Source organism: Salvelinus namaycush, chromosome 1, assembly GCF_016432855.1.
Source record: "Salvelinus namaycush isolate Seneca chromosome 1, SaNama_1.0, whole genome shotgun sequence".
NCBI lineage: Eukaryota > Metazoa > Chordata > Actinopteri > Salmoniformes > Salmonidae > Salvelinus > Salvelinus namaycush.
Window position 1 is genome coordinate 49804716 of NC_052307.1, and position 13648 is coordinate 49818363.

A 13648-nucleotide genomic window follows, 5' to 3' on the forward strand; every position below is an offset into this window, starting at 1 on the left:
GTATCTTGCTAGCTGAATCGAATTCTCCGTTAGCTAGCTGGAGAAATGTTGAGCAGAATTAACCAAAATTATCTGATCAGTTAAATTGGCTAAGGTATTGTGTGATAATTAGCTGGCTAATAAAGTCAGACAAGTAACGTTAGTTAGCCAATGTTACATCAGAATAGTTAACGTTAGTAACCTAACCAATTTGCTATAGTATTAACTGGTATACGACTCCTTGCTGTTCCTGAAGTTATAATGCTTTAGTTGCTTACTGGACCCTGGCAATCTGTGATAGTTCATTAGCTAGATACCATATAGTACTGTAGAGGAAAGACAGTTCAGATATGTGGTTCATTTTCTGAATAAGAGATTTAGGTCAAAATGAGGTGTTGCTTGTTAAACAAGTGGATTCAGGGATCAAGTGTAGCTAGGCCTGGCTGGATGCCACTATAGATAGGCTGGACACAATTTTTAACAATGCTTTTTTTCTGATAACTAGTTCATTGCATCAGCAGTGGAGCACATTTTCATAATATTACCATATGTCCCAGCTGCTTGCTGTAATTTTAAAGTAATCGCTACTAAACAGGCCTTATTTTAGGGTGTTTTTAACCCTGCCAGCTCCTATTACTCTTCTTTTGAGCACCGTGGCACCAACTTTACTTCCTCTTTTGAGCACCGTGGCACCAACTCGACTTCCGAATGTTCTTTTCCCAGCCCATTGTAAAACGTCATAATGCCTGCTTAGCTATTGTTGGCACTGAGACCTGCCCACGAACTCAGAGGCTTACCTCAGGAAATGTATTAAGTTCACTGCTACTTTGTGAGCCAGTTCACTTCTCCTGGATACACGTTGTTGTGACCCACAGGGTTAACGATGGCTGGTGCATAGCCATCAAACTTTAGACATTTTCTGATCATGTTTAACCATATTTTTCAGCAAAAGGTGTAAACCTAAACAAAACCCGAGTCTGTTGTCTTTCAAGATGTGGCTGATTTTTTAACAGCCAGACATTTCCTTTTCCTAAGAAATATCCTATTTTTTTTGGACGAGTTGTTTCTAAATGTCTGCTGGGTAATTTGATATGCGTTAATCTGTTAAGTAGGCATCGAATGGAGCGAATGCTGGCAGGTTCATGGAGTTGCAAACCAAATGGATAGGTCTAGCTCCTTGATCAAAATCTGACGCATTTGCTACCTCAGTTTATGAACCTAACAAGTGTCACAAATGAGTTATGTAGTACCCACAAGGCCACGGGGAGGAGCAAGAGCTTTAAACCATACTGTTTTTTGCCTTAAAAACCCTAACTCTTGGTATAACCTATTTTAGCCCTAACCCTGACTTGTAACACAATGCACCTATAGCTGTAATGGTCACCATTTTTCTAAACCTAACTTTAACCCTGATTGACATAAAATAGCATGCAACAAAAGACTCTTTTTCTAAAATGGTCACATTACTTTGTGTGTGTACTCAGCAAAAAAGGAAATGTCCCTTTTTCAGGACCCTGTCTTTCAAAGATAATTCGTAAAAATCCAAATAACATCACAGATCTTCATTGTAAAGGGTTTCCAATGCTTGTTCAATGAACCATAAACAATTAATGAACATGCACCTGTGGAACAGTCGTTAAGACACTAACAGCTTACAGACGGTAGGCAATTAAGGTCACAGTTATGAAAACTTAGGACAGTAGAGGCCTTTCTATTGACTCAACACCAAAAGAAAGTTGCCCAGGGTCCCTGCTCATCTGCATGAATGTGCCTTAGGCATGCTGGAAAGAGGCATGAGGACTGCAGATATGGCCAGGGCAATGCATTGCAATGTCCGTACTGTGAGATGCCTAAGACAGCGCTACAGGGAGACAGGACGGACAGCTGATCATCCTCGCAGTGGCAGACCACGTAACAACACCTGCACATAATCGTTACATATGAACATCACACCTGCGGGACAGGTTGGCAACAACTGCCTGAGTTACACCAGGAATGCACAATCCCTCCATCAGTGCTCAGACAGTCCAGCCTATTGCAGACAGAGGGCTTGTAGGCCTGTTGTAAAGGCAGGTCCTCACCAGACATCACCGGCAACATCGCCTATGGGCACAAACCCACCGTCGCCGAACCAGACAAGACTGGCAAAAAGTGCTCTTCACTGACGAGTCGCGGTTTTGTCTCACCAGGGGTGATGGTTGGATTCGCGTTTATCGTTGAAGGAATGAGCTTTTACACTGAGGACTGTACTCTGGAGCGGAATCGATTTGGAGGTGGAAGGTCTGGGGCGGTGTGCCCCACATCATCGGACTGAGCTTGTTGTCATTGCAGCAATCTCAACTCTGTGCGTTACAGGGAAGACATCCTCCTCCCTCATGTGGTACCCTCCCTGCAGGCTCGTCCTGACATGTCCCTCCAGCATGACAATGCCACCACGCACAGAACGAGCAGTATGGCTGATTTCCTGCAAGACAGGAATGTCAGTGTTCTGCCATGGCCAGCGACGAGCCCGGATCTCAATCCCATTGAGCACGTCTGGGACCTGTTAGATGTGAGAGCTCGGTCCCCCCCAGAAGTGTCCGGGAACTTGCAGGTGCCTTGGTGGAAGAGTGGGGTAACATCTCACAGCAGAACTGGCAAACCTGGTGCAGTCCATGAGATGCACTGCAGTACTTAATGCAGCTGTTGGCCACACCAGATACTGACAGCTCATTTTGATTTTGACCCACCCCTCCTTTTAAGGGAAACATTATTCAATTTCTGTTAGTCACGTCTGTTGAACTTGTTCAGTTTGTCTCAGTTGTTGAATCTTGTTATGTTCATACAAATATGTACACATGATAAGTTTGCTGAAAATAAATGCAGTTGAGTGAGGACGTTTCTTTTTTTGCACATACATACTTACACCTTTGCCAAATACATTTAAACCCAGTTTTTCACAATTCCTGATATTTAATCCTAGTGGAAATTCCCTGTTTTAGGTCAGTTAGGATCACCACTTTATTTTAAGAATGTGAAATGTCAGAATAATAGTAGTGATTTTATTTCAGCTTATTTCGTTCATCACATCTCCTAAAGCCATGACATAATTTTCTGGAATTTTCCAAGCTGTTTAAAGGCACAGTCAACGTAGTGTATGTAAACTTCTGACCCACTGGAATTGTGACATCTGTCTGTAAACAATTGTTGGAAAAGTTACTTGTGTCATGCACAAAGTAGATGTCCTAACCGACTTACCAGAACTATAGTTTGTTAACAAGACATTTGTGGAGTGGTTGAAAAGCGAGTTTGACGCCGACCTTAGTGTATGTAAACTTCCGACTTCAACTGTATGTATATCGTATTATGCCTGTTTCTTTTGGGATGGAATGCGCTAACCTCAACTCTATACATATATTATGTAATCATCTTAATATCTCATAACAGTAATAGAAAACACAAGACTGCCTCAACAGCCTGCAAATAAATTACATCATGCAACCCTCGCAGTTAACAAATTTACCTCCGTGTGCTCTTCGTTTGCACGAGAAGGCAGAGTGATCGCTGACAGCACAAGCTTTTGGCAGAGCTTGTGGAGCTGGCTACTTGTGCGAGAAGGCAAAGCGGCTGGTTGATGAATTTGACAGTGAATGTAATAGGAAAATACGTTTCTCGACCAGAGGTGACTGAATTAATGTTCAGGATTATTGATAGTAGTTATTGGAACAGTAATCAAGTATAATTTCAAAACATAAGCATGAAAATAATGATCTTGAATCATCATAGTAATTCGATCATCTGTTAAAATGCTGTTTCTGTCCTCTTGCATTAGCAGTGTGGAAAGGGACAGGAAAGTGCGCGTCGGGAGTTTTTCTGTGAGGGTGTGGGGAAGTTGTACATGCAGGGAGAACTGATCTTCTTAAATGTCATTTGTGGTCTTATGCTCCTATCTATTGGGTTGATTTAGTTACTGCAGTTCATTTGTTTAAAAAAAATCTGATCATACTATCAAACTTTATATACCTAAGGTCACTGAATAAAGTGTATCCTTACTGAAGTAGTAATTACTCAAATGCTTAATATAAAATATTTGCTAGTTCATTTGCATTTAGTCAATTACATTCAAAGTAAAATACTTACAGTATAACAATTAAACTGATGGTCCATACGCATATACAAAAAACACCATAGATTTAGTTCATTAAAAAAAATAAAAAAAATACTTTCTATACATGGGTACCATTTTATTTGCGCTCCCCCCATTAATCTGCATAATCTCTTTCTAATTATGTAAGGCTGGGCAGTGTGTCTCGTTGTCATCAATCGCTAGCCCAGAAATACTATTTGCCCTTGGAATGCTGAACTCCCCCCATTTGTTTTCCTATGGAGAGGCATGCTGGTATATTTTGCCAAATATCTCAATGTGTATATTTAGATTTTTGGGGGGGAGTAGGACACCATTTTCATCTGTTCTTTCTAATTGTGACTGCCAGGTTGCAGTTGTAAATGAGAACTTGTTCTCAACTGGCCTACCTGGTGAAATTAAAAAATAATTACGTAAGTCTGAGCAGTGTGTCTCATTATCATCGATCGCTAGAAACAAATAGTCCTAAATTGCAATTTGTTTCCTACTTCCTCCTTATGCAGACGTAAGCGCATTTGACACCATAGAGGTGCGTATGTTTACTTTCAACACAAGTATTTTTTTCAGTTTTGTCCTTAGAACAAATTGTAGTGGTAATATAAAAAGGGATTCCTTTTTTTGTGCCTTTTGGGCGAAATGGATTTCTAAGCATAATTCCAGTCAAAATAGGCTCTGAGAACGTTCAATTCAATTAATTTGCTTTGGGCTCGCGCTAGTGTTCCAGTTTAGCCAACACTCTATTGCCGTTTTTTCAGCCTTGGGGGAATTTGGACTCGTTCTATTGTCCAGCCTACTATAGAGTTGAAAAACACCACACACTTTACCCCTTAATCACTTTTTCAATACAGTGGATAAAAAAAGGTATGCCAGGTGTACTGTGCCTGAATGAGATTATGCCAACAAAGGGTATCATGTTCTGCTGGCACATTGTAGAACCGATGTCCACAGGCAGAAAGTGAACAATGTAATAATGTGCAGTGTAGCCCAAATATTGTTTCTGTCGTGTTGAACTTGACAGTAACACGTGCGGGGGCATTATTAAATGTTTTACTCGGTGATCGTTATTTTTGTACACGTATCCTTGTGCACTTGATGTCTACTATAATAGAGCAAAAATAGAATGCATGTTTCATTCCGTTTCTACTTAAAGATTTTTTCCCCCCAAGTGCAATATTTAGGTGTGTGTGTGTGGTCACAAGATTCTATTATTAAGGTTGTCACGGCTAACTGCAATATCAGTGTGTTTTTTTGTCATTTACAGTAAAGTCTAGGCAACAAATAACATTGGATTGCTATCTTTAATTTTTTAGCTACGAGTTAGGTTCACATTAACCACTTATTGTACACAGACTGATCATGTAGATCATATTCTTTTGTTTTAACCTGCATTTCCCCCTAGCAGAATTTTTTTGTTTTGCATTTAGTGCAACAAAAAAAATATATAATAACCTTTGTGCCCTCACCAGTTTGCATCCGTCTGTCAATCTACTATCCCCCATAGTAGAGCATTTGACCTATTCTATTGGTCAACTTGTTCTTCTGTATGAGAAATAAATATTCCAAACATACTTTGTGGGATGCTATAGATCCCAAATTAATACAACCAATTATCAAAACCTTAAAAGAAATGATGCTGATGCAACAGATCAGACTGTTTTAGTTTAAAATGTTGATAAACTATGTGGCTATTTCTTCAAATAAAGTGCAGCAATGCACACGCGGCAGTAGGCTACAAGCTCTCATGTTCCAATATGCAACCAATTAGCGGGCAAACGCCATTCTCAAGTGACCGCAAATGCGGTTATGCATGTAATGCTTTGTCGTTTTTTGCCTTAATGCATACAAGCTGGGCATCATTCTCAAGTGATGGGATAATATTGTCACACATCAGACTATTCTTGATTTTAATCTTTACATATACTAAATGTGTGAAATCAGTTTTGATTTAGAATGGACCATTATCATGCCGCTGTCTCAGGGCAGGGGGAAAAAATGCATGTCATCTATGCACTTAAATAGTGAATGAACGCTTTTCCCGTAGTTAATTTTCATGCCGGCCAGTTAGGCTATAGTCCTGTTGTAAAGAGGAGCAATGTGCTTAATATTAGTAAAGTTCAGAAATAAATGTGGTAGAAATAAATGTAGCCTATAGAAATTTGATAAGATCCTCTTAAAAATAGAAGCCAACAAAACAATTCTCACGCAATTGCATAGCCTATAGAAATGTTGCCTAACATGAGCTTTTGGGCTCTCATGAAGTGTGTTGATTTTCGATAACGTGTTTTGTCAGTGATTAGAGGAACAATGCAGTGCTGACTACCAGGCAAGTTTGGTAGGTTAATGACCATCAGCAGCATCAGAGCTGGGAGAGCCTAGTTACGTGACTAAACAGTCACGTGGAATTTGACTGCAGTCAGGAGTCTTGACTGCCGGTGTGGTGGTAATACAGTCACTGTAACAGCCCTAGGTGGTACCACCATTTGACTCATGCAGCGCGACACATCTCCTTCGTATAGAGTTGATCAGGCTGATTGTGGCAGGTTGTCCCACTTTTCTTCAATGGCTGTGCAACGTTGCTGAATATTGGGAGGAACTGGAACACTCCGTCGATCCAGAGCATCCCAAACATGTTCATTGGGTGACATAACTGGTGTGTATGCAGGCCATTGAAGAACTGGGCCATTTTCATCTTCCAGTAATTGGGTACAGAGCCTTGTGACATGGGGCCATGCGTTATCATGCTGAAACTTGAGGTGATGGCGGCGGATGAATGGCACGACAATGGGCCTCAGGATCTCGTCACAGTATCTCGGTGCACTCAAATTGCCAACGACGTAATGCAGTTGTGTTCGTTGTCTGTAGCTTATGACTGCCCATACCATAACCCCACCGCCACCACTTCACAATGTTGACATCTGCAAAAGTGTACGCCATACACGTTGTCTGTGTTTCTGAGGCCGGTTGGAAGTACTGCCAAGTTCTTAAACAACATTAAATTCTCTGGCCATAGCCCTGCATTCCTGTAGTCAGCATGCCAATTGCACGCTCCCTCAACCTGAGACATCTGTAGCATTGTGTTGTGACAAAACTGCGTACTTTAGTGTCCTTTTGTCCCCAGCATAAGGTGCACCTGCGTAAGGATCATGCTGTTTAATCAGCTGATACTGCGGTGGAAAGTGGCAGAGCTACAGCTCTGTCAGACCAGATTTTCCTAAAAATGTCACCTCACAAAAACGGCTAGCGTCGACTGGTTTGGCCTACCACAATAGGGGAGATTCTCACAAACACGATCGTGTACTCCGTTTTGCTCTGCGACCCCCACAAGTGTCATGGGACTTGTCTGAAGGTAACCCATATGTATGGAGGTAGTTTTATGCCAACAAATAAGGGGTTAAATGTGTAAAAATAAATACTACTTGGGCCTAGGACAGATGCATGAATAAATGGCAAAAAAGACACTAAGGAATACGGTTTTGAAGTCTGTCCTAGGCCCAATAAGTATATTTTTTCCCCCATTTAACTTTTCTTTTTGTTGCCATTTTTGAATGTGCTATTCAATGTGTTTCTATGGGCTACAGTAGTAGAGTCCAAATTACAAATCCCCAAAATGTTTTGGGATGAAATATTGAAAGGGGTCCTAAAATACAAAATCTATTGGCTAAATGATCAATGGTATGACCTTAAAACAATTCCATATGTCAGCTTAAAACTGCATCTGCAGTTTAAAGATGCACCATGCAGAAGTCGCTCCGCCATTTCCTGGCTGCAAAAATTCAAATAGTTCACCTAATTTAAGTTTGACAAAATTAGCAAGTATAGTGGAGTCATTGTACAATCTAAACCGATGTAAAATATTGTATTTTCAGCTGTTTTGAAGCTGGTGTACAAAACCGAAAGTTAGACACACATTTTTACTGAAATAGCACACAGAACAGATCTACCCCCTCTTAGACTTGTTTTAAATGAGTGACAGATCTATAACTCACATCTATATGAATTTGGTAGGGTCGCCCCCAAAAAGTAACATTTTTAGCTTAAAACAAATCCAGATGGAGATGTAAATTAGTCCTTTATTACTGTAGCATAAGCAATGCTGCAGCAAATGTAGACCTACCTGTCACAATAGTCAATTTTTTGTTTGTCATGAGATGCATTGTGATTTAATCATGCAAATAGAGAGAAGGCTATAGAAGCCAGCAGAACATTTTAAATTCCATTTCATGTCATGATGTTCATAAATAATTGACCCGTTACTCACATTTATCCTGGGAAATGAGTAGGTTTGGCTGGGAGATCTCAGTAACCCGGTTCCCGCTATTAAACCATAGTTGGGTCCCATTTTTACAGTATTTGCTATGACTCTGGATTGAACTCTTAATCTCAGGGCGTACACTACCGACAAGGCCACTGATTTGGTACAAGAACAGCCCTTAGCCGTGGTGTACAGTATATTGGCCATATACCACACCCCTGCTGGTTTTAATGCTTAATTGATAGCCACACCAGGCGTTACACATTCAAAGAGATCCTTTATAAGTTCATGATGCTAACCCCGCTGACTTCTCCCCTCCAGGTTGCGGAGCAGATGGACATCAGTGCGATGCCATGTCAGGCTCTGCTCCGCATGCTGGCCAAGAAACCTGGCTGGAAGGAGACTAACTTCCAGGTACCTAACAAACCTACCACACTCAACTGGGGGTTGTCCATAGACAGTAGATTTTTGCCTAAATGTTTTGGATCTCTATAATCGTTTAACGTGCCTCTTGCCAATGCAAGATATTTAATGGTATAGGAATTGGCTAGTGATAAGACCCACTGCAGGAGATCAAAACTATTTTATAATATAGATTCACAATATTAACTGTCCAAACATGGCAACAGGATGATTTCACCTCCATACTGGATTTAAAATTAGTTGGTTCATGTGCGCTTAAACAGGCTACAGAATGTTCAGTGTTGTAACATGCCTCCAGGTGATGCAGCTAAAGCTCCAGGTGGTGGCAGTGGTGGCCCAGAGGGGCAGGTTCTCTAAGACGTCTGCCTCTGTGGTGCTGGATGCCCTGGTGGAGAAGATGGGAGACGTCAAGTGTGGAGGGAAGGCCAAGGACGCCCTAACGGCCATAGGAGAGGCCTGCTCTCTGTCCTGGATTGCTGAACAGGTAATAGACTGGATATACTGAACTATACTATACTGTAACTCTAAAGGAAAATGAATGTATTGTCCAGGTCTGTGAATGCCAAGTAGTTGAACTGGAACCAATGGCTTGCTTTAATGTGCTTTTGTTTTGGTCAGTGAGTATTTCAAGGAAGGAGGGAAGGATTCGGGTGAACTCTGCTTGGATAACAAACTGTTACCCACTGATGCAGTTTGTCGATTTGTTTTTTTTCTTCTCACTGGTATTAACTGACACCATTGATTTACTTTGTGAACCAAACTGCAGACAAATCCACTAACCCCTCTGACCACTCCAGGTTAGAGGTCGACCGATTATGATTTTTTTTAACACGATACAGATTATTGTAGGACCAAAAAAAGCCGATACCGATTAATCTGACAATTAAAAAAAAAAAAAAAAAAATGTAATAATGACAATTACAACAATGCTGATTGAACACTTATTTTAACTTAATACATAAAATCTTTCTGGTCTCAAATAAATAATGAAACCTGTTCAATTTGGTTTAAATATTGCAAAAAGTGTTGAAGAAAGTAGAAATGCAATATGTGCCATGTTAAACTTTGGCCTTTTTTTTTTTTTTTTTTTTAAGTTCCTTGCTCAGAACACAAGAACATATGAAAGCTGGTGGTTCAATATTCCCAGTTAAGAAGTTTTAGGTTGTAGTTATTATAGGAATTGGCGCATCGAGTATTTCTCTATACATTTGTATTTCATACACTTTTGACTATTGGATGTTATTATAGGCACTTTAGTATTGCCAGCCTAATCTTGGGAGTTGATAGGCTTGAACTCATAAACAGCGCTTTGCATCAAGCATTGCTAAGAGCTGCTGGCAAATGCAGCAAAGTGCTGTTTGAATGAATGCTTTCGAGCCTGCTGCTGCTTACCACCGCTCAGACTGCTCTATCAAATCATAGACTTAATTATAATAAACACACAGAAATACAAGACTTTGGTCATTAATATGGTCAAATTTCGAAAACAAAACATTTATTCTTTCAGTGAAATACGAACCGTTACGTATTTCATCGAACGGTGGCAACCCTAAGTCTAAATATTGCTGTTACATTGCACAACCTTCAATGTTATGTCATAATTATGTAAAATTCTGGCTAATGACGTTCTTTGTTAGGAAGAAATGGTCTTCACACAGTTCGCAACGAGCCAGGCGGCCCAAACTGCTGCATATTTCCGGACTCGGCTTGCACAGAATGCAAGAGAAGTGACACAATTTCCCTAGTTAATATTGCCTGCTAACATGTTTTTCTTAACTAAATATGCAGGTAAAAAAATATATACTTCGGTGTATTGATTTTAAGAAAGGCATTGTTTATGGTTATGTACATTTGTGCAACGGTTGTGCTTTCTTCGAATGCGCTTTTGTTAAATCCTCACCTGTTTGGCGACATTGAAGTAGGCTGTGATTCAATGATAAATTAACAGGCACCGCATTGATTATATGCAACGCAGGACAAGCTACTTAACTACACATGGTTGATATTACTAGGTTAACTAGTGACTGTGGTGATTGTTTTTAATAAGTTTAATGCTAGCTAGCAACTTACCTTGGCTCCTTGCAGCCACAAGCTCCTTTTGACGCTGCACTCGTGTAACAGGTGGTCAGCCTGCCACGCAGTTTCCTCGTGGATTGCAATGTAATCGGTGTCCAAAAACTCTGTTATGAACTTGAAATCGGTCCTAATTAATCGGTCGACCTCTACTCCAGGTTGTGTCATTGGCCTTTGCCCAGAAGAACCCGAAAAACCAAGCTGAGGCACTGAACTGGCTGGCCAATGCCATGAAGGAATTTGGCTTCACAGGGTAAGTTATCACTCAGGTCTTATATTCCTTTGGAGTGTTGTCAGTGCATGTCTCATTCATGGTATTGAATCAATCAAGCATGTCCTCTCCTGTTCCAGAATCAATGTGAAAGCTTTTATCAACCACGTCAAGACTGCTTTGGGTGCCTCCAATCCTGTGAGTGTTACTGCTGATTTCTATTTTTTGAGTTTGTCTTGCTTTATTTGTCTGCTGCTATTTGGGAGCAGTCAGTCAGTTTATAAGGATTATGGTTCAAAACATTTCTACTTTAAAGTTTCCTTAGATTTACATTTTTGGGTCCTCATTCCTTGATCTTATAGAGCTCTCTGGTAGATGGATTGGTTAACAATTAAGATATTTTAAAAACGGTGAAACAAATGACTGCCTTTTTAACGTTTGTGTCGCAGGCTATACGAGCAGCAGCCATCTCTCTGCTGGGGGTGATGTACCTGTACATGGGTGCCTCACTGCGTATGTTCTTTGAGGATGAGAAGGCAGCACTGCTCGCTCAAATCGACGCAGAGTTTGAGAAGGTAGTATTTTAGTTGACACATCTTCATAAATATCTCTAGCTTACTTGACACTTGGAGTACCTGGTATGTTGTATCTATCCTTAAATGTATCTACCAAATAATGTGCCTTTTTATCAAATACTTTTGTTATTGTGAAATTGAATTATAGCCTCTTAAATGCCAAAAAAAAAATTCACACTAAATATTATCAGTGCAAGAATGACCACTTTTTATTTTACACTGTTTCCAGGCATAACATAGTTTCCATATTGACTCATCTTGGTTCTGCTGTGTCACAGATGCAGGGCCAGACTCCCCCTGCCCCCACTAGAGGCTCCATAAAAAGGACAGGGGGGCAGGAGGAGGGAGAAGAGGCCAAGGAAGAGGGGGGTGCAGGTGACATCATGGACCTCCTGCCTCGCACTGACATCAGGTTAGCACATCAATGTACTAGAGCGGTACTTCCAACCTTATCCTCGGACCACCAGACCTTTTTGTTTTAGCTCTAAACTGGCACACCAATTTCAATTAGTCAAGGGGTTGATCATTAGTAGTCTAATTGAATTAGGTGTGCCAGTTTAAGGCTGCAACAAAATTGTGTAACATCTGGTGGTCCCTGATAAGAGGGTTGGGAAACACTGTACTAAAGAACTTCTCTAGCTTTGCAATAGCTGCGTCTGTGAGTGCATGAGTAGCACCACTTATATAACAGTATGGGTTAGCATCACACCAGATCTAAAATTAGGTGGTGCACCTGAGGTTTTTTTTTGTTAAGCAAATGTAAAAAAAAAAAAAAAAAAAAAAAAGAAGCTCTGGGTAGAATGATACCAAGACTGTCAGAGGTATTGTCCTTCAGGCAGCCATTGTTCTAAGGTTAAAGTAATGTGGTGGCATTTATACTGTATTGCTTTCACAAATCCATTATCAGATCAGTTCTTAGATGAGAACTGAAAGAACTGGGTGCATTTCATCACGGTCAAAGAAATGGCTCTTCTGACATGTTCTCTTCCTCTGTAGTGATAAGATCACAGAGGACATGGTGTCGAAGGTGGGCGATAAGAACTGGACTATCCGTAAGGAGGGTTTGAATGAGGTGGCTGCAGTGCTCTCTGAGGCCAAGTTCATCAAGCCCAGCGTGGGAGACCTGCCCATCACACTGAAGGGACGCCTCAGTGACTCCAACAAGATCCTGGTTAGTGTTACATCCTGAGTGTTTCTTTAAATGGGAGTGTTTAAATGGGTTTACATTGCAGAGATGCGTGACCACTACCGTACCGTCACTTAGGCCTAAATGTGAATTAGTTTAGAGCAGTCTGCCCACATGTCAGTTTCCCTTCTATCTGATTGATTTGTTGCGCGATGTACTGTGACTTTAATGATAATCCGCAGCACTCACCAACATAATCTCACCAGTATAAATTGCATGCCAGAAGTGTGTGTGTGGGGAGTACTGCTGGGACTCATTTCCATGTCTCCAGAATTGACACATGAATTAAAAAATAATAATCAGTGCTTTGTCATTACTGCCTTGACTTGATCATGTGATCAGTTAAATGATTCTGTGTGCGTCTTTCTGTTTCAGGTCCAGCAGACCCTGTCGATCATGCAGCAGATGGCCACTGCCATGGGCCCTGCCCTCAAACAGCATGTCAAGACCCTGGGCATACCAGTCATCACTGTGTTGGGGGATATTAAGGTACACACGTGTCATAAACATCCCTTCTCTCTATCACAGACTGAAACGCGCGCACACACGTATGGTCAAACCCACACTTCTCATTGTCTTTCCCCAGAACACAGTGCGTGCTGCGGCCATGGCCACCCTGAACTCCTGGGTGGAGCAGACTGGTATGAAGGAGTGGCTGGAAGGAGAAGAGCTGTCTGAAGAGCTGAAGAGGGAGAATCCTTTCCTCAGACAGGAGGTGTGTGTGGGGGAAGGGGGTGGGTGTTATGGATAGGGTTTGTGATTTGAAGATTTTAGTACACATCATGATGTCAGTATAACAGCTGTTACATTTGTTGCCCTGTTTCTT

General features: G+C 41.0%; 1 protein-coding gene across 1 annotated transcript in view; it reads left to right on the forward strand.

Moving 5' to 3' along the window:
- LOC120045149 (cytoskeleton-associated protein 5-like) overlaps positions 1 to 13648 on the forward strand; it is an 89083-nt gene that overhangs the window by 22463 nt on the left and 52972 nt on the right. The window contains exons 15-23 of the mRNA XM_038990076.1: positions 8676 to 8768; positions 9076 to 9261; positions 11009 to 11103; positions 11202 to 11259; positions 11511 to 11636; positions 11915 to 12048; positions 12633 to 12807; positions 13198 to 13311; positions 13409 to 13537. Coding sequence (XP_038846004.1) covers positions 8676 to 8768; positions 9076 to 9261; positions 11009 to 11103; positions 11202 to 11259; positions 11511 to 11636; positions 11915 to 12048; positions 12633 to 12807; positions 13198 to 13311; positions 13409 to 13537 — 1110 coding nt within the window. The remainder of the gene's footprint in view (positions 1 to 8675; positions 8769 to 9075; positions 9262 to 11008; positions 11104 to 11201; positions 11260 to 11510; positions 11637 to 11914; positions 12049 to 12632; positions 12808 to 13197; positions 13312 to 13408; positions 13538 to 13648) is intronic.